Here is a 21,168-nt window from a genome sequence, read left to right on the forward strand (position 1 = left end):
AAACTTACTTTTGATTTTAAATTGAGTTTTAAAGAAAAAAGATCAGATTTCATTTGCCACTAACAAACATACCAGATAATTTTATCTTGCTAGTAGACACATTACAATGAAAACAGAAATGCAAAAAAACCCAACATACTTTCTCATTTTCAACTTGCTAAAGTAGGAACAAACACTGCCACATTTAAATTTAGACACAGGGATTTTCAGTCATAGTTAAGAAATAAAGCTAGCAAATTTAAAATACAGTAAGAAATAACACTTCGTGAATACTCACCATACTTTTTCTAATGTAGTCTATAGCTTTTTTCATATCCATGCCTGACCAGTTATCAAGCATGTAGCAGATGCAGGAAGCACAGTACACAAACCTCATATCATTCTCACTTCCTTCCAGCACTGCACAGAAACTGAAAGAAATGTTTTGGTCATTGTACATTGTATAGCCTCTTACATCAGAAAATATGAGAAGCAGTTTGAGGAATTGTGTAATTTTTCACTTTGAAAATGAGTTACTTCTATTTACATTATTTCCATAAATATAACCTAAAGCTATGCTGCATCTTCTTTCTAGAAGATGTGATTCTAACTAAGCCAAGTAAAATAAATAAAACTATTAACATTCAGGGGCGTGGGTGACTATCTCCAAGGATGTAATGACACCTGTCTTTATTTATTCGAAGATGTTAATGCTTAGAGTATATACTGATGTATAAGCTACCATTTTAACATTTACCGTTTTAGGCAGAATTCTTTGCCTTCCTAGAAATCTTACTAGCTGGCCAGGCTTTCTTTCCTGACTGCAAATTCAGGATCAGTTTTCCATGTATGTATAAACGTATTTGTGATTGTCACCATTCTAATATGAATGGCAAAATGTACCTTCAAACCAGTTTTTGATTTCTTATAACTATCATATTTCCAAACTCTACAAACATTTTAAAATGGTTGTATCTGTGTTGTCTAGGTAAAATATTGTGCTCTCATAGCCTCAAAATGAAGATGGATGCTATGATTTGGATGCCTGTACCAGAAATAGTTTGGCCAGCAAGACAAGGGCAGTGATCATATCCCTGTACTTGGCACTGGTGAGGCCACACTTTGAATCCAGTTATGGGCCCCTCATTACAAGACAGACAACAAGGTCCTGGAGAGTGTCACAGCTTGGTGTCATCCGCAAACCTGCTGAGGGTGCACTAGATCTCACTGTCCATGTCGCTGCCAAAAGATGTTAAACAGCACTGATCCCAATATCAACACCTGAGGAACACCACTAGCCACTTATCTCCACATGGCTATCAAGCCATTGACCATCATCTTTGAGTGTGACCATCCAGCCAATTCCTCATCCACCAAATGGTAATGCTATGATACTCTCTCTTTGACCCTGAAATTCAACTGTGTCCCATTCTACATCTGGGTTTTCTATTAACCTTCCAAAGAGTTGCAGAATATAAAAGATCTTTTACCTTCCATCCTCCAGCTGGAGAGCTCTCAGTCCTGCCAGTATGGCATCTTTATTTACTCTACTTAAATCATCTCCAAGGATAACCAGACATGACAGACCTGTGTAAGTCATTGCTATGTGCCCGCTATCATAGGGGTGAGACAAACCTGGACCCTAGAAAAAAGGGAGGAAAAATTAAAACATCATAAAACATCATTCACACACACACACCAAAAAAAAAAAAAAAAAGAAAGAAAGAGATAAACAAAGTTCTTTTCCCATCACTCATTATGGCTGAACTAGAGGCATTCCACACAGCTTTTCTAATCAAACTAAGCTACTGCACAGCTCTGCTACCCTTGTAAACAGTCAGTTAGTAGGAAGCTTTGGAAGAAAGCTTTGCCAACAGTATTATTTATGCAAGATTTATTTTATTTTTGTTTTATTAGTATTTATTTTGCTTTTAAGCAAAAAGACAAGAGTGTGTTCATCCTGATACTGGGCATTAGCTTCCTGGAAGTTGGGTAAGCACTGTGAAATAGCCAAAACTCTGGAGATACGTTCACCAAAGACTGTAGAATCTAATGATCTACAAGTAGAAAGCAGTGTGAGGGATTATTAGCAATCTCTCTGCCAACTGAAGCAATACCAAACCAGCCTCTCATCTATTTTCATCTCTATTCTAAAACAACAGAGCTTAAAGAAAGTTACTTACATAACAAATAATGTCAACAGAGAAGTGAAAATAGCATTAAAATGCAGACTAGTCACACTACAGGAACCACTTTAATGTTCAGGGATTGATACAGCTGTGTTAAATTACTAGTTTTCATTCTGATATTTTATAGGCACATCCTGGACTGTACCACTTCACAAAAACAGAAACCACATGTAACAAGATGACTCTGGGTACTTGGGATGGCTCAAATTGGAGCAACTGGAAGACAGCTATTTTGAACAGGATAAAAGCTATTTCAATACTGAGTAGCAGACACAAGCAAGTTTTTAAATCACACTTTACTAGCATTATTGCCTAATCAGCTGCTTTTTTATTTTGCAATTAATCCTATAAACACATTCAAAAAGCAGGATGAAACCTAATTTAAGATTATGTTATGTGTAATTGGTATTCTTCATGCAAGTCACACTTATTTCCAAAACCAAAAAGCTTTGCTTCTAGCAAGAAACTGGGAGAAAAATACTAGAAAATTACCCAGTAGACAGCAAGGGACTGTTCTCATGCTAGGGAAACAAACACAGTTGGGAAAGGAAGGCAAAAAAAACAGGTGAAAATGGCTGCAGCTTCACTGAAAAAGCTCTAGCTGGGGAAACAAGAGGAACAAAGGAGTGCTGAAAGCTGCTCCTTCTCTCCCTCACTTCCAGCCCAGGATCTCTGCTGAGCAGGGGGCACCAGTCTCAACAACTCCCACTCCTATCCCCGAGCTCCTAGTGCCCCTGTCACTGTCACCTGCCCTACACATCCAGCCACAGACACACCATCACACGGTGATGGGAAGCTGGCAGGGACCTCTGGAGCTAATCTGGTCCAAACTCCTGCTCAAGCAGGGTCACGCAGAACCGGCTGTCAAGGATCTAGGGCCTTTTGAGTATGTCCAAGGATGGAGACTCCACTACCAGAGCCATCTGTGTCTGTACTCAGTCACCATCACCATGATAGTGTCTCCTAATGTCCAGAGGAAATCTCTTGTTTCAGTGTGTGCTCATTGCCCGTGGTCCTGTCACTGGGCACCACTAAAAAGAGCCTGGCTCCATTCTCTTTACATCTTCCCTGAAGGTATTTATATACACATTGACATGATGCCCCTGAGCCTTCTCTTCTCCAGGCTGAACACTCCCAGGTCTCTTGGCCTTCCATGTAGCAGAGGTGCACCAGTGCTTGACAGACCTCCCCATGGAGCATACCACAGACTCAAGACAGCTATGCCCTCAAATAGTGTAGAAAAATCTACTGCAGTCATGTTTTTCTAACTTGAGTGGATGAAAGGCTCTAATTCCAGAAGGAACAACTTGGCCTATCACACCGATTTTCATGCTTTTAAATCAATCAAAACAAAAAATCTTTTCAGAATACCTTCCCCTTGGAAATTTCATTATAAGCAGCTTAACTCTTGTGATGTCTCAACTTATTTAAAATATAAAATTCTGCACAAAAAATCCAGACACATAGGGTGACATGATTTTGCCCTGCCAAAGAAGTATTTGGTTTAATGTAATTAATTAGTAATTTTAACCAAAGCATGTCTCCAGTTTAAAAAGCCAGTTTTGAAGCAGTTCTTGCCTTGAAATGATTCTCTGTATCTGTAGCTAAAGCTTTGCACATACTTTGTCAAATGGAATACAAGACACACTATTTGATGAAAAATTCCTGGAAAGGTTCTCAATATTAGGACCAACCACTTATAAAATGTCCTGGCAGTTCCCATCAGCAGTTACCAAAGAAAACTAAGTTTTTAAACATGTGTATAATTGAAATTAAACTGGATTGAGAAGAACACTTGATTTCTTCCTACTTGGATGTACAGAAGATGCATCTGTTTCACACAGACACACTGAAAAAGGCAGAGTATGCATATCAGTGTTAACTGTTCACCACTGCTGTTCACACACTTTAATAGGTAGTTCATCTCCAAATCAACTGATAACAGGAATGACTGAACAGTAATACACAATAGTATAAAAGTTTGACTTTATATTTGAAAACATAATTTCCAGAGGGAAACTGTATTTGCTAATCAAGGAAAGTTTATTCTAAGGATAAGGATATTCTAAGGACTTGCTTTTGAAAACTGGGGTTTTCAAAAGGTAGGAAAACTCTACCCAGATGTTCTAAATACTACAAGTGTGCTTGGATGTTCAGCAAGTTTTCTAAGACATCTGTAGTTCTCAAACAACATTCTCTTTCAAGAGATGATTTTTCATACAATGTCTACATAAACTAAAAATGCCCACTTCACAAGGTTTTATTTTTTTTTTAATTGTACTTTTCTATACATGTGCTAATGCCATATTGCCTGTAAAGCTTTGGTAGCCCACAAGCAGGTTTAAATAACTGCGCCCCTTATTTTTAATGAATTCTGTATTTTAGTAATTCTATTATACTATTACTTGCTGCAGTAAAAACAAAGCGCAATAACCACATATACTGTATGCTCATGAAACTATGTATTATCATCCTCCGCAAACCAGTTGTATCAATCCCCACTGTATCCAGACAATGCAAAAATTCTAACTGTACTTCATTTTCTATGCAAACATTTCAAAATGTAGCAGCAGCACATTGCTTTTTCCAGAACAGGGTTTCAGCAGTTCCAGAGCTATACAGAATTTTGCAAGTCCGGTAGTTTTAATAAAGACCACAAACTATGCTTGTATGATGCATACAGATGCCTGTACCTACAATCAGTTTAAAGTTATTTTAAGAATAGTAGAAGTTACACCTCAAAAACTGGCACCAAGAAAGCTATTAAACTGTGGATGGATTGTTGAACACTCAGACTGAACAGAATAAATATATTTAATCTAGCAAGGATATACTACATGAAGGAGTAATGCAACAGGAACGGGTCTGGAAAGCAGAGCAGTAGGTGCTGAGGTGCAGCTGCCTACATCATATACATTACACAGTCCATGCAAGCTGTAGTCTGGCTCCATGGATGAGCAGCCCACTAATGGAGAAGTTCACTCAGAGTGCAGCTTCTGGTTTAGTTTGACTTAAAAGGGGCCTAGTTTGTGTGTCTTGCTGTTTTGGAGCAAGCTCTTTTTAAACTGCTCTTACCAAGTGCTCTCTACTGATCTGAACTAATACACTGGTGCAGAGAGGGTCAGAGGAGACAACAACAGTGATATAGCCTGGTCTTGTTTTCTCTTACAATTCACCTGTTGTAATAAGTACAGTCTGTAAGTGTTCCCGAGTTCCAGGATTCCAGGTTGAGATAGAGCAAGCGAGAGATTTCTGGGGAGGAGCCACCACAGACCATTATCTCGTGTGCCTTGCAACTGGTTTGAGATTCCCTTTTGCTAACAGCGGTGTTAACTCCCCTATTTTCAAGGTTACGTTCCCACAATCCCTGCCAAACAGTACTGCTCTATTTTTGTCTGTTTCACCACGGACCATTATCTATTGTTGCTGACAGTAAGTCACACAGTAAACAGATTAACTTGGATGCTGGTGACAGAGTAAAATAGTTCTGCTACATGGGTATTACCACCATTGTCTCCACAATCTGAGTCTTCCTTAAAAGAACTGATGCTTAAAGATGCAGGGTGAGGGGAAGCTTTCAAACATTTAAATCTAGTTCAGTGACGTGATAATGTTCCCTATCACATGGTCTAGAACAGATATTTAAACATAACTCATGGTCACCAAAAATTCCCACTGACCACTGCAAAGACAGCTGAGAAATTCTCGCTGCTGCAAAACCATTGGTAAGATCTCTCCAAACATTTTTAAAGAATGCTAGTAACCATACTCCTAAACATACTTATAAACAAGCAGAGTGCCACTTTCAAAAAACTTTATTCTCCCACCTGGCATCAGTGTTACAAATATGGATTCTTTAGCTTTGAGAATATACAGTGTGTTGGGAACAAAATCATACCTTTCTTCCCCAAGTAAAAGCACGTTATTTACTGCAATCTTACACAGAAGTTCCAGGTATTCAATCTAGCCTCTAAAACTGTTTCATAACACTTTAAAGAGACTGAAAAGACCTAAGCCCATCTGTTCACCTCTAAAGTAAAAAGCCAATTTAAACTCCAGTAACACCTGATCAGACAGACTGCAGAACCTGAAGCCATTTCAGAAAATAACTGTTACCCTATTTTAAATGATTCATTTTAAATGCAGTGACAGAAGCAGCCCTCTGCATTCATGTACACTTAGGAGTGTTAAGGCTTGTTATGGCTGTGAGTGTTGAGTTGGTCATGTGGATAAGGTTTTGCTCACTTTTACTACAGTCACGAAGAGCTTCATAGCTACTACACTCAGGCACTGAAAGGGTAACAGCTCAAAAAACCCAACTAACCCCAGACCAAAATCAAATGAGCTATCCTGGTATTATTTAGTAAAGTTGGAAATTGTAACATACCCCTTGGCTTTTTCTATTACTTTGGAGGGTCCCTAATGACAGAAGACATTTGGGGACCTCCAGTGTGGCATTTTCTCAGAGTTCAAGAATAAGATCACTGGAGTGTAATAAATAGTAATAAATGGTAACTGTAATAAATAGTAACTGTCAATGCAAATCCAAAATGCTTACAGGCTTTTCCGAAAATTGTTTTTCAAGACAGAGATTTAATAGAATATTTTAAAATGATGAACAGAAAAATAATAAGACCTTAAATATAATTCAAAGTGGATTTCCAAGTTTTTCTGAGTAATTTCAGAACATTTCAGCAATACTACTGAAAATACTTTGAATATTTGTATGCTGATAACTCAAGCAGATCTGATCTCTCTAAAGTAGATGCAATGAAAAAAGTACACCAATGCTTGAACAAAAAACATGTCCATTTGCCAAAGTGTTTTCTAAAGATAATGGCCCTGTAGGTAACTGCTGCAGCCTATTTGATTCCACCCCTCTGTCCCTTCTGCAGATTGGCTAACATACTACAAGACACTGATGGGCCGCAACACATTTCTTGAGAAGAGAATATTTAAGTATGAGGCATGTACTATTGGAAGTCGAGAGTTAAAGTAAAACAGCAGAAAGTGATGGGAAAGGATAATGATGCTTTGACAATCTTACGGACTTTCTGTCTGCATGGACCTTTACAAGATGTCAAACTATATCCAGAACTGGCTCTTCAACTGGGGAAGATTTGAAAAAGATTGTCAGAAGAATGCACCACACAGCACTGACAGAGATCTTTGAGGAAACATGACTGATAATTTTTTATCATCTCAGTCTGGTAAAATTTGGTCTTCATTCATTTTATAATGCTGTTATGCCACAATAATAGAATGATCTCAGCTTCTTTAAGTGACTTATCAAAGAAAAACATCTTCCTTTTGAGGAAAACCAGTCTTTTTCTTATACAACTACACTGAAATTGTTATCTACTATCTTGTCTTCTAGCTTATTTTTAACAAAGCATCCCAGTAAGTCACTAATACAGATCCCAAACTGGTTTAGGTTTATGTAGAAGTTTTCCTATTTTCAAGCTCATCAGGTAGTTGGATTGCCAACTGTCAATTCCAAATAAAACAGATGAATTCATCTTGCTACTACAGGGTGAGCACACTGAAGACACCATCTGTAGTGTAATACCAACACAAACTAAGAGACAAATTACCTTCCCTGTCATGTGCAGCTGTAGCACCCCATGTAGAGATGTAAAAAATTTTTTTCACAATTATCTTCCCTTGTTAGAAAGTGCTACTCCTGAATATTATTGCTATGAGTACTTGGATGATTTGCTATGCAAAGAGCATATGCAGTTATTACTCCAATGTAGATTAACATTCATACAAATTACTGAGAAATATGAAGTTATGATGTTAAGAGTAAACAAAAATAAGGTCAAAACAGGCTGCTGTGCTGCCTTCACAGCCACATTAGTTTAAGCATTTTAACAAACATTTTTACAGTCATCAGTGTATCAGATGTCTATTCTTGCTTTCAATTTCAGATCCCAAGATCCATTTATTTGTATTTGAAATCTTGCCACAAAAATCAAACACTTGGTGATACATTAGTGGTCTTGCAGATTTTTCATCCACTCTTCGGTGAGATTTGACTTCTCAATCTTAAATACAGGACAGAACTACCGTATCTTTCATAATCCTTCCTTGCACACTGTCTTCGACTTTCCTCTTCCGACCCCATCAGACCTCTATACTTTCTTTTGCAGCCTCTGCTAACCTTCTTTTTCTCTTGTATTAAGGGCACTTTCTTTCTGTATACAGATTTAACTCTCTAGAACCTCAGTTCCATGGGCTTCAAACCATCCTTTCTTATGGTCAAGAAAAAATGGGATGAGCAGAGACTTGACTATCTTTGAGTGGATATGCTTGTTTCATCACAGGAAGAGAAATACTGAAGTACTGTGTATTAAGCACCACTTAATATGGAGGTTTATGTCCTTCTCTGCCAGGTGACAGCTCTTGAGGTAGAGAAGTTTTCCTACTTCAGTAACATCAAAGAACAGGGAAAGTACACTGAGACAAGCCCCAGTTTGCAGATCAATTTTTTCACAGTCCTAGAAACGTGAGTGGTACCATTTTAATATGTTTCTTATACATGTTTCTTAAAAGGTCTGCAAACATTTTGGTGCGTTAACAGTGCAAAAATCCCTGTTTTCCAGGTATTCCGTGATTATGCAGTTAATATTATAAAAAAAACACATGATCATTTATTGCCTATCTGAAAATATTTCAGACACGTACACACATTCTCAATGAACTGACCTTGGAGGGACTGAATGGCATTCCCAAATATGAAGAGCCTCTGAACCCACAGTGATCCAAATTTGATTCTGGAAAAAAAAAAAAAATAAGGACTTAACTAGTTTGTTTTGCCGAAGCACTCATTATAAAACAATAATTCTCTAGTCAAGCTTAAGACCTGTTAGTTCAACACCATTGACAGTATTACTAGAGTCTGCATGCGTCTTTCAGCATATTCTCAAACTCAGTTTGTTTTCACTCTAATAAAAAAAAAAAAAAACAAACCAAAAAAACTCAAACAAAACCACAAGCAAACCTGATCCTGCTGTAATGACAAAGCAACAGATTACTTTGATAGGGTGGAAATACAGTGTTCATATCAGCATAGACCTGTCTTCCATACTTGCCACAGAAAAAAAAAAAAAAAGTGATTGCTCCCCTGGAAAAGTGGCCAGAGCTAGAGTTAACAGATTTTTTCCTCCTCTCTGGATTCCTGCCTGGTAATCCCATCGGTTCCCAAGCAGAGTTGTTTTAAGATGCTTTGCAACATGTAAAAGGACAAACCATTTGCAGTTGTGAGCTAACTGATCTAACTCAGTACTATCAGAATGAAATAATTAATATGATGTGAAAGGTAAATTTTCAATTGGAGCCATTTTTATCTCACCCAAAACAAGATGGTACAAGAGGCTGCAGCTACCAAACATTTCTGTAGGGATTCAGTATAATGAAACGTGACACAATAACTGAGCATCCAGCATAAAGAAGTGTGCACCACACAGTCTAGAAATAAGTGCAGGTTTGCAGGGTTCAAATCTGCTTCTGCATGGCAAAAAAAAACAATTACTTTGCTCCTCAGCCTCTAAAAGTAAAAGTCTAGCGAGTGCCATAGCTCAATGTCACTTCGGTGTTCTTAAATTCTCTCTCCCGTCTTTCCCACTGCCCATCTGCCCCTCATCTCTTCAGCCTTTAATCATGAAGACTAAGGAAAATTGCACCACAATAACCAAACAAAAATAGTTATAAAGCTGAAAGTCCTAAAAACATCACTATGAAATGTGGTCTACCAGTTCTGGTGTCATTTATCAGCATGTGTCCTGAGTTCAGCAGCAGCAGTCATTTTTCTCCTTCTCTGTAGCTGGTGCTGTGCTGTGGTTTTGACTTTCAGCCTGTGATCAATGTTGATAACACCGATGTTTTTAGTTGCTGCTAAGTAATGTGTACTCTGACCAAGTACTTTCTGAGTCTCATGCTCTGCCAGGGAGGAGTGGAAGTGATGAGGAAGCAGAGACAGGACATCTGACCCAAACTAACCAAAGGGGTATTCCATACCACAGCACATCGTGCCCACTATATAAACTGGGGGCAGTTACCCGGAAGGGCTAGCTCTGTGCTCGGGCTGGGCTGGGTATTGGTCAGCAGGTGGTGAGCAGTTGTGTTCTCTTCCCTTGTTATTTCCCTTATCATTATTATTACTGGTGTTAGCAGTAGTTGTTTTGTGTTACACCTTAGTTACTAGACTGTTCTTATCTCAATCCATGGGAGTTACATTCTTTCGATTTCCCCCCCCATCCCTCCAGGAGTGGGAGGAGGAGGGGTAGAGTGAGCGAGCGGCTCCGTGGTCCTGCGTTGCCGGCTGGCTTAAACCATGACAGCATGTTGGCTTCTAATTGTAAATACATTCTGCATGTATGCAACATTTAAACTAGAAGCTCTTATCAGTCTAAGTACTTTGCCTTCATTAAAGTATGTAAATTAGTTTCTCTACCAAACAAGTCTTTGTATCTAATTTACATGGAGTGAACCACCTTCAATTCTCCACTTTCCCCACCCTTCAAACAAAAGTACTTTTTGATGATATTACAGGTGTAACAAAGGTCATTTCAACCTGCTCCAAAACTGGTAAGTCATATCCACAAACAGAAAACGAGTAAAACGAGTATTTGTAGACAAGGAAAAAAAAAAAAAAAAAATGCGTGCACAGCTGAAAGCTGTCCTGAGAGACACTGGCCCAAAAGCATCACAATATGAAAAATGGGACAAAGTAGATGAATCAGTAAGAAGAGAACTAGAATTCCTACCTCTTATACACCAAATTCCCTAGGTGACATTGTGGAAAAAATCACCATTCACTTGGCCCCTTTTTGATAAAAATGAATCTGTCTTAACTGCTTAAGTAAACTACAAAATTCAGTTTGAAAAGGCACTAATGTGGAAACCCTTCACCCAGAAAAAAGCTGCTACCTTACCAGCACACAGCTGTTCTGCCCTGCTGCAAATTAAAACATGCTACAATCAGGACAGCTCTGCAGTCAAACTGAACTCAGCTGTTAGTTGCTAGATGGAAGGATTTATCCCAGAAAAACTGATCCCCATCACTGGACTTCTAAACTGTAGCTTGTAATTCATTACCAAGGTAGAAATGGCAGTGTGAAAGCCAAGTGCTCAGGTTATTGTCAGGTTATTGTTATTGGGTCACTCTGACTGACTTCTGACTTGACAGCTACTCTGAAAAAAAGAGTTTAAAATAAAGTACATGAATGTTACTTGCTTTAGATATTCAATTTTCATGTAATATTTAAAAACTTTTCTTGCACTACTAAACTGCTACTAACTAAAACGCAGCATTGGTAATCTTAAAATACTGGGTTTTTAACTGTATTGCTGTCATTGATTTAAAATCTGTTCTGACTCTTTTTACGTAAAGTCAGTGACTTCTGATCTCACATTCCAGAATTTACATGCTGGATCCTAGGAGAAAGAGAACAGCATGGCTCTTCAATGCCCTTACTACTGCATAATCTTTAAAAGGAATTTTATCCCCTCCTCCAAACAAAAAATCCTTAGTCATTAATGTGTATGCCATAGATGCTTCCCAGACCTTTGGGATTACAAGTAAATTGCTCAATTTTTAGTTACAACTCTTGAATTAAAAAACAGCATGCTGAGCAAAGGAAGTGTAAAAGCATATTAATTTCTAATCAGATGACTCTGGAGCATTGCCATCATATCTCAATTGGTGTTTTTTAGCTTCCTCTAAACATACAAGTTCAAAAACAAATAGAAAACAAAGTGGAATTGGGGAAAACCCACTGTCTTTCAGTTTATGCACATCACCTCATCTTCAGTGAAACGTGTTTTATGATTTTTGTAAAAGTACTTGTACTTCGTATCTCACATAACAGCTTCGTAGAGCTAATCAAACTTTTGCCTACTTTCCTGAATCACAAACAGCTTGTCAGAATCAGAAACAGAATTAGAAATTAAACATACACTAATTAAAAGGATATGATCACAGTTTATGCCACAGAACCACAAACAGGGCTGGAAGGGACCTTAAGAGATCACCTAGTTCCAACCCCCTGCCACAGGCAGGGACACCTTCCACTAGACCAGATTGCTCCAATCCCTGCCTAGCCTGGCCTTGAGCACTGACAGAGTTGGAGCATTCAAAACTGCTCTGGGCAACCTCTGCCAGTGCCTCACCACCCTCACAGGGAAGAATTTTTCTTAACGTCTAATCTAAATCTCCTCTTTGCCAGTTTAAAGCCATCCCCCTTGTCCTGTCACTACATGTCCTTGTAAAAAGTCCCTCTCCAGATTTCTATGGACTCCCTCTTGTAGGTCCCTAATAAAAAATTGCTGGAGTGGAGTTCAGCCTCAGCACAGTCTGTCAGCACAGTCTGCTGAAGCATCAAGTATTAGCTGCAGTTATGAAATGGCACCAACTAGTGTTCACTTTCAGAATTAAGCATACTTAAACACTGAAAGAGCTTGGAACAGTGCAAAAAAATAAGACATTTCATCAACTGCTGCATGACTACTACTACTACTACTTTTCCACATTGATCAAAACACACCTGGAAAAACTTTTCACATCCAACAATGCAACTAAAGAAAATTAACCCTCTTCCCAAACCAAAAGACTCCACACTTATATCAAGAGCCAAGACCTTCCCATGAATAAAGCCACATTACTTATGTGTATATAGGTCAGAAAGTCCTTAAAACATGTAACAGAGCTTCAAGTCATGACCACAGATGACTTATCCTGGCAGGTCTTTTGTTACAGATAGGACATTTTAGTTATTTATCTTTTATAATTTATCTTGCATGGGAAGATCGGTAACTTTTACCACTGCTTCATCCCATTCAGTTACCAATGTATTCCTCTCATTCCAAGGCTTTTCTCATTTTGCCAAGTACAGACAGAAGCAAGCTTACATACATCACTAAAATCTTAACATAAAAAGTCACAGCTTTAACACAGGCTGACACAGCGGTACATCCAGACAAAAGTAAGCATAAACAATTCTTCCTGAACTAGGGCTAAAAAATAGTTATTCTTACAAATCAAAGCACTAGAATATGTTATAAAATGTAAAGTTGCATTCTCTAAAATCAAAGTCCATTAACATCCAGTTAAACACTTCATATGTAGCCACTGAAGAAGGTTATGTTGGAGCAAAATTGGTATTTTTGCTGAAGAAACTCACAATCAGAAAGGTCACATATAACAATGATCGCAAAAAACAGTCAATGACATTTTATACATTTTCTTCAGTACTGACGCACAAGTAAAGAAGAATCATTAATTATCTAAATTTAGACTTTGACAGAAGAAAGTTTTAGGTCCCTCATGTAGTGTAATGGTTTTCAGCCTTCTATGCACGGGGTTTTGGGGGTCCAGACCCACAAATGAAATACGTCTCAGCTCTCCTTCTGGTGGCACTCCTTAGTACAGCAAAGCTAGTGAAGTAGCCTGCTGTCAGAAAGCACAATCTTCTCTCTCCCTTTCATAAGGCTGGCACTGGCACTAGCACTCCCAGCCAACACGGTTCACAAGCAGAACACAAAGCTAACCTTCTGTTAGACAAATAAATGGATGCTTTCTTCCACTTTAACAAGCTAAACCAGCTCTCAAAAAGGGCCAAACACATGCCAGTGTTGCTGTGGGGGCGGATGGTGGATAAGTGTCTCCACTGTCTGTCTGTAGTTAGATTACTTGAACACAGAGCCAAGAGGTGTACTTCAATTGGAAAGTCTGTCTAGGAGCTGCTTTATGAGAAGAAAAATAGTAAAAGTCTTGACATAACAATAATGTTAAGAACATTCAACTGAAACAGGATCTCCTGTCAACCCTTTTCCAATTTTACTAACACTTTCAAAAGCAAGTCTAAGTCTAAATACACATAATTTCTGATAAGGCTTGTAAGAGAGCACCACCCTTCTCAAAAAGAAAAAAAAAAACTTTATTTTTTTCAAGATTTCAACTTCTTTCTGAAAGGAAACACAGCATGGTCTTTCCGCAGTGAACACACAAAAACATGTATCAGCCATGGGCCTAAACAGAGCATTTACCAAAAGCACAGGTGAAGTACTATGGCCCAAATATAAGGACTATAAAGCCAAACTATTTTGCAAGAGTTATAGAAGACAGGGGTCCTTCAAAGACAGTAATCAGATTAAGCCTACAGCTAAAGATGGTAAATTTCTGTGGAGGATCAGCTTGCATGTGTGACATGCCATTCTCTCCTAATTAGAACTGGTACTGAGTCAGTCTCTTGAATACTTCAACTGAAATTATGGCACCTAAAGGGCATTATTTTTGCATCAGTTACAACAAACTCACAGAAGAATATAGTCTATCCTGACAGACCTTAATCTTTACCTTCCTTTAATGCATTTCAGTTGGGCTCATTAGAGTATATATTTGCTTTCTTACCCAGCGAGATCAAGATCTCAACATTTTGCATTCGTAAGCTTTAGTTTCACCCAAAATTTTCAAATGCTACAAACCTCTGAGTTGAAGCTTTTATGAGCCAACAGACATATCACATACGAGTAAATACAAACATGTTACCTAAATCTATCACAGTATGTTGTGATATTTTGTCTAGTAAGTATTCTAAACCACAAAATTCAAAATTTTTTCTACCAGGTTCTGTAATGCCCTGCTGTGGTGGGTTGAACCCAGCCAGCAGCTAAGCACCCACTCACCTCCCCCTCCCATGGACAGGTGAGAAAACAGAGAGAAGGGGAGAAGGCTCACAGATTTAAACAGAGACAGTTTGATAGGCAAAGCAAAAGCTATGGGAACAAGCAAAGCAAAGGAGGAACTCATTCACTACTTCCCATCAGGCAGGCAAGTGTCTAGCCACAACCCAGAAAGCAGGAGCTCAGCACATCTCAGGGTTATACTCAAGAAGACAAATGTTACAACAAAAATATCACCTCCTTTTTCCCCCCTTTCCAGGGTTTTACTGCTGATCATGATGTCAGAGGATATGGAGTATCCCTCAGGTCAGTCAGGGCCTGTGCTGGCTGTGTCCCCTGGCTATATCTGCTAGGGGAAAACAGAGTGCAGATATGGAAAGAGAGACAGCGTCGACGCTGTGCAGGCACTGCTTAGCAGTAGCTCCAGCACTATTGTGTTAGTTACCAACACTGTTTTAGCCATAAGCCCAACACACAGCAGCAAACAGGCTACTGTGGGAAAAATGAGTTCTATCCTAGCCAGTATACCTACTGTAACTGTTACTGATAAAAACAAATAGATACTAAGTTTGCAGAGCATCAACTGTTCTGTCTCACATTCATTTGAAAAATTGCTAAGTAGCAGTAGCGCTCAAACTAAATTGAATTTGCCATCTTAAAAAGTACTTCAAATAAAAGTCAACTGAAGCGCTATGGATATGGAACCTTTAGAGGGATAACATGAACAGCAGAGTTTATTTTTTCTGATGAGAATTACAGGAATTCTCTTTTTGCTCACTTTAAGATTTCAAACAGTGACAAGATCAAAAACAAGCCCCAAGACTTAGGTTTTCAGTCACACAATCAGTGAAGACTTGTTTAAAGTACAATACGCTTACTTAAGGCAAGATTACTGGAATTCATCATTCCAGAAACTACAGTATAAAAGCATGATTAAGAACATTAAAATTCTAAATCTTCCATTAAAAAATACATTTATCAGCAAGCATGTAAAAAAAGTTGCAATAGAAAGTTTATTTAAAAGCGATGTAAAGGCTTTTTTTTTTTTTTTTCACCTGGAAGGATTCTTATGCATCAAGCTAGCAACCATTCTCTAACTAGAGATGCACAAGCATTTCAAAACTAACAACTTGACATCTACAGCCTACCAGGGTTTAGCTACTTCAAAGAGGAAAAAGAGAGCGTCAGGGCTCTAATGCTGGGGGGCTGTCAGTTAACAAAAGGTTGCACACACCCAGGATTAAAAAAAAAGAAAGTGAATACATTTTATTCAAAGCAGACTCTATGGAAGGGTATACATTCTCTTCTGCACATGTAGTCATCCAATATCTAACTTGCTGATGCTGGTATAGTTTATGTTTTGCACCCTCGATTGTCCATTAGATGAAGTAAAAATGGAACAAAAATAATGCTGAATTTTAGGGGTCAAGTGATCAGATAGCTTTATCAACCAAAAGCCTAAGCGCGTAAGAACAGCAGAGTTTTTACAATGTGATACAAAAATATAGTATTGAAGGGAAGTTTGTTCTGGTGAAAAGGAAATACTAATTACTTAAGAGCACAGAATGCACTCCCAATAGAGCCCTCCTAAAGCTACTCTCCCGTAGTTTTATGATGATAGCCAGAAAAAGGAGGAGCATATCTCAGCTGTGCCCTTGGACTTGGCTCCACATCTGCATGCTGAAATTCATACTGTTCTTCCTCTGAGGCTCTTGACAATGGGACTATTCCAAACATTGGCTAGTTAGAACACCCTCCCAAGAACTATTGCATGCTATTAAACAAACAAAAAAACACCTATTCTACTCTCTCTTCTTGCAAACTTCACTGTTCTTTCAGAATACACTCCTGAAAACTGGAATAAAGATCAGAAAGTGAGCAACTCCTGAAAAACACCCACATGTTCATCATGGAAAAAAATTTTAACCTTAAGGGAGAGGAACCTTCTCACAATTAAAAATGTTGTGAGAACAACTACGTGATCCAAACCCCTAATTTTCTAGAATCAGTCCTGGAATACAACACAAGAAAACAAATCTATTAGCACTAATGCCTGGGGTGGCTCTCAAGTCTCCATAATAATAAAAAGGACCTTTTTATAACTGTAAAAACTAAGCACCGTCAATCTTGACTTCCATATGCTTACTTCATAAAAATGCTTTTCTTTCATATAACTGCTTTTAGGGAAGACACCTATTTTAAGTATATAATTAGACTAGATATTATAAGGAAAAAGACAATTTTCTTTCTACCACCATGCAACATATGAAGTACACATTCATGACTTTACAGAGGGGTACCTGGAATCACCTTTTCTCTAGAGACCAGCATAGAGCACCATCACTTCACATTTCAGCACCTCCTGCCAGAAAGCAGTAGTCATCTCACCTGCATCTCCCTCTCTTTCGCTCCCTCTATTGCTATTAACCATTCACCTGCACTGCCATATTAAAAATTGCCAACAGCAACTAACCACAGAAAGAGCACCTCCCTGACTTCTGCCAAGTTGCCAGGAAAAGGACCCTTCCTGTGTGCTCCCTCTCTGGCTTGGATCTGCACCTTCCAATCTGAGGACAGCTGGGCTGCAGAACCAGCATTACTCCTAAAAACTTAGGTAACTTTAACCTTCACAGATCTAAGGAAAAGATTATTAATTTTAAAGCAGGAACTGAGTTCATCCTTTTTGCTTCTTAACTGATAACCTTCCATTTTCCAAACGATATTCTGAATAACCATAACCTGTGAAGTTCCTGGCATAGTTACAATTAGTGGAAGTCAATATAATGATATTTGTAATCTTACATAACATATGCATTTCTTTTAAAACCAGGTGAAATGTTCCTCTGAGATGCTTAAAGATGCAACTTTATTATACTATTTTATACTGTCTTATCTTCAAATAAATTCCAGTTTTTCAACTTGCATACATTAAAAAGCTGAACTAACTGCTGCTTCTTGCTTTATTTATTAATGTAGAGAGATGTATTTCTAGGACTCACTTAACATATCCATCTGGAATTACCAGGACAGCACTTCAGGAAGGTCAACTTTGTATATTACAAAAACCAAGAGGCTATTACCACTATTCCCCAGGTAAAAAGCAAAAGTAAAGATGTTAGTATCAATAAAAAAAACTAAAAACTCACTCACTGTCTTCTGTGGGAAGGACCTGCAGGGAATAAATCCATTCTATTATATCATCTTTGTTCACCACATCTAAGGAATCCAACATATCCAGACCAGAGAGTGCGAAAAATGCAATTGTCAACCTAAAAGAAAAAGATAAGACTTACACTTCCCACCATAAATATCATGGGGAAATTAACAAATGGCTGCAGAAACAGATATATCTATGAATTTTCAGCCTTTGACAGTGGTGCAACACACAGAGCCTAGCTCAGAAAGCATGATGAAATTATGTTCTTTGTACTGTAAACATTTCTCTGTAAGATGTCAAACAGCAAGGCTTCCTTTGTACCTAACCAATGTATGAACAAGCACACAGGAAGAATCACCATCTAGAGGTACTTATTTCTTGCAAGCATAGATAACTAAATTAAAACATAAAAAATCAAGCACTTCAAATCCAAGTGTCCAATACAAGAGTGAAACAGCTAGCATGCTGAATTTCTTGCATACAGCCCATTTCCTTGTATAAGCATGTGCTACCATACCTGCATGCTAACACCTTCTTTGAGGGTTTCATTTTCACCCCAAACCACTGCAGTCATCTAGCTTAAAGTATGTCACCTAGTTTAAACCCTCAAGCAGCTGCATTACTTGCTCTGACAGACCACCAAAGCAACAGCACTGTGTTAGGAATTTGAGATAGCTTTCTATGAGAGAAAATGTTAATGTAATGGTACCTTGGAAGCTCTGAATCAGATTAAAATTAGAGGGATGTAATATTCTGCCACCCACCCTTGCATCTGACTATTATTCTAGGAACTCCTGCTCTCCTTTCACCATGTAAGATGATGGATTGTGAAACAGCTGCTAAGCAGACAGAAACTACACTTCAGCAAACTAACTTCAGAAGTTAATGTCAGCTTTCCTTCGGAGACTTAAGTTACAATTTGCAGTAAGTCACAAGTTGATGAGCCACCTTGTCTGCCAGTAGTAGGCACCTCTGATGACGACAGACAGATGTAGACAGAAGATTCTGCAGCCACGTAATTTCTGCATGTGGTTCTGCATCAGAAGCGCCAACAGTAAGAACAAAGACAAATGGTGATGTCAGCCCAAACACACCCTCAACAGAATTCATCTAATTAAATAACAGCAGCCAAATAATGATGCAGCAGGCACTCATCTCACTACAGTGACACAACCTCAAAGGGTGACATTGCTACTGGAGGGCTGACAGGCTGCTATAGTCATTGCCTGGCCATTCACAACCAGAATTTAAGTCAACAACTGCTGTTTCAAAACTGCTAGTATTACATAACACAAACGATGGCCAGAACTCAGGTGAATAGTGGTGACTTGTTAATCTGAAGTTACCTGATTTTTTTTTCACCTTTTTTGACATCCTTTGATTCTTTTTTTTCCCCCTATCTTTTACTTTAAATCTCAGCTTTTCCATTGCTTTTCATACCATTCTTGCAAACAAAAGGTATTAAACTGTAACCTGCCTGGATATTGAACACTGACATTAACACAAAATCACAGAACAACTACAGTTGGAATGGACCTTATCATCCAGTTCTAATCCCTCTGCCACCAGCAAGAACGTCTTCCACTAGACCAGCTTGCTCTAAGCCCCATCCAACCTGGCCTTGAACACTGCCAGGAATGGGGCAGCCACGGGTTCTCTGGACAACTTGTGCCAGCACCTCAGCACCCTCACAGTAAAGAGTTTCTTCCTAGTATCTAATCTAAACTTCCCCTCTGTCAGCTTAGGCCATTCCCCTTTGTCCTGTCCCTACAGGCCCTTGCATAAAGTCCCTCTCCAGACTTCTTTAGTCCCCCTTTAGGCACTGGAAGCTCCTCTAAGGTCTCCCCTGAGCCTGCTCTTCTCCAAGCTGAACAAGCCCAGCTCTCTCAGCCTGTTTCTATAGGGGAGGTGCTTTAGCCCTCTGATCATCTTCATGGTCTCCTCTGAACTTGCTCAAGCAGATCCACATTCCTTCTTCAAAAAAAAATCCCTCCATGGAACTCTAAGATCCTCGCAAAAAATTAAAACTACAAACCCCAAAACCCAACATGGAACAGCGTACACCTCCACCAGTAAAAGTATTCATGGCAGAAAGTGTAAACTTGCTCTATATCATTGGGTTCTAAAACATGTCTTTTTCCTATTATTATTATTACAAATAAAGTTTCGAGTATTGAAAGCTAAAAATGTATGGTTTACACAAAGGTGGAACAAGAGTATCTTTTAAGCCACCTGATGACTAAAAACCTGCCCTTCGAAGTGCAAAAATTAACACTTCAATGCTTGTATCAACTTTTGTTGTTTATCAAGTCTTTGTAACCCAAAATCTGATTCTGGATAATAACCCAATTTTTTCAAGCAAAACCACTACTTTTATAAAAAAAAACAAAACAAGAAAGCTACTCTTCAACTACAGTAAATTATTTCTTGGAAACCTCGCATGTATTTTCTGATTTTCACAAACAGCATGTTAGACAATGTTGTACTGAAAGCTACTTAGAGACTTTTTCACACTGTGTTACCCAGCTATGCTACTTCCAGTGAGGCACAAATAACATGTCAACTTCAGCAGTAGAAACTGCAGCAAACTAGGTACAAACCCACAAGGCTGTACATACAAGACAGAGAATAACTGTCATCTATTCTTAAAAATACATAGAATAGAAATATAGAATAGTCAGGGTTGGAAAGGACCTTAAGCTCACCTAATTCCAACCCCTTTGCCATGGGCAGGGACACCTCACGCTAGACCATTATCACCCAAGGCTCTGTCCAACCCGGCCCTGAACACTGCCAGGGATGGAGCATTCACAACTTCCCTGTACCTCACCACCCTTAAAGAATTTCTTCCTTATATCCAATCTAAAATTCCCCTGTTTAAGTTTTAACCCGTTACCGCTTGTCCTATCACTACGGTCCCTAATGAACCCCCAGGGATGCTGGGGATGGATCAGAACATGGATCAGATAAAACGTAAAAAGTGGGTTTACATATAGTTAAGTTTCAGTTTACTTATTGAGAGTTGATCCTCTGTGTTAACAGCACCAGCATGACTAAAGAACAGCCCACATAGTGCGCTGGAATTTACATATAATAGCCAAGAACATCTGGCACCACTGGACGTAGAGCCTGATGCAGCCACCTAGCTACTGCATCCTT

General features: G+C 38.7%; 1 protein-coding gene across 1 annotated transcript in view; it reads right to left on the bottom strand.

The window, feature by feature from the left end:
* PGGT1B (protein geranylgeranyltransferase type I subunit beta) overlaps positions 1-21,168 on the bottom strand; it is a 35,845-nt gene that overhangs the window by 11,766 nt on the left and 2,911 nt on the right. Inside the window, 4 exon segments of the mRNA XM_061478529.1 lie at positions 278-410; positions 1,470-1,621; positions 8,877-8,944; positions 18,003-18,121. Coding sequence (XP_061334513.1) covers positions 278-410; positions 1,470-1,621; positions 8,877-8,944; positions 18,003-18,084 — 435 coding nt within the window. The 5' untranslated portion in view covers positions 18,085-18,121.

This window comes from Pezoporus flaviventris, unplaced genomic scaffold (assembly GCF_033815535.1).
Source record: "Pezoporus flaviventris isolate CSIRO_AGI_PZ_B2104156 unplaced genomic scaffold, CSIRO_AGI_Pfla_v1 ptg000126l, whole genome shotgun sequence".
NCBI classification, from domain to species: domain Eukaryota; kingdom Metazoa; phylum Chordata; class Aves; order Psittaciformes; family Psittacidae; genus Pezoporus; species Pezoporus flaviventris.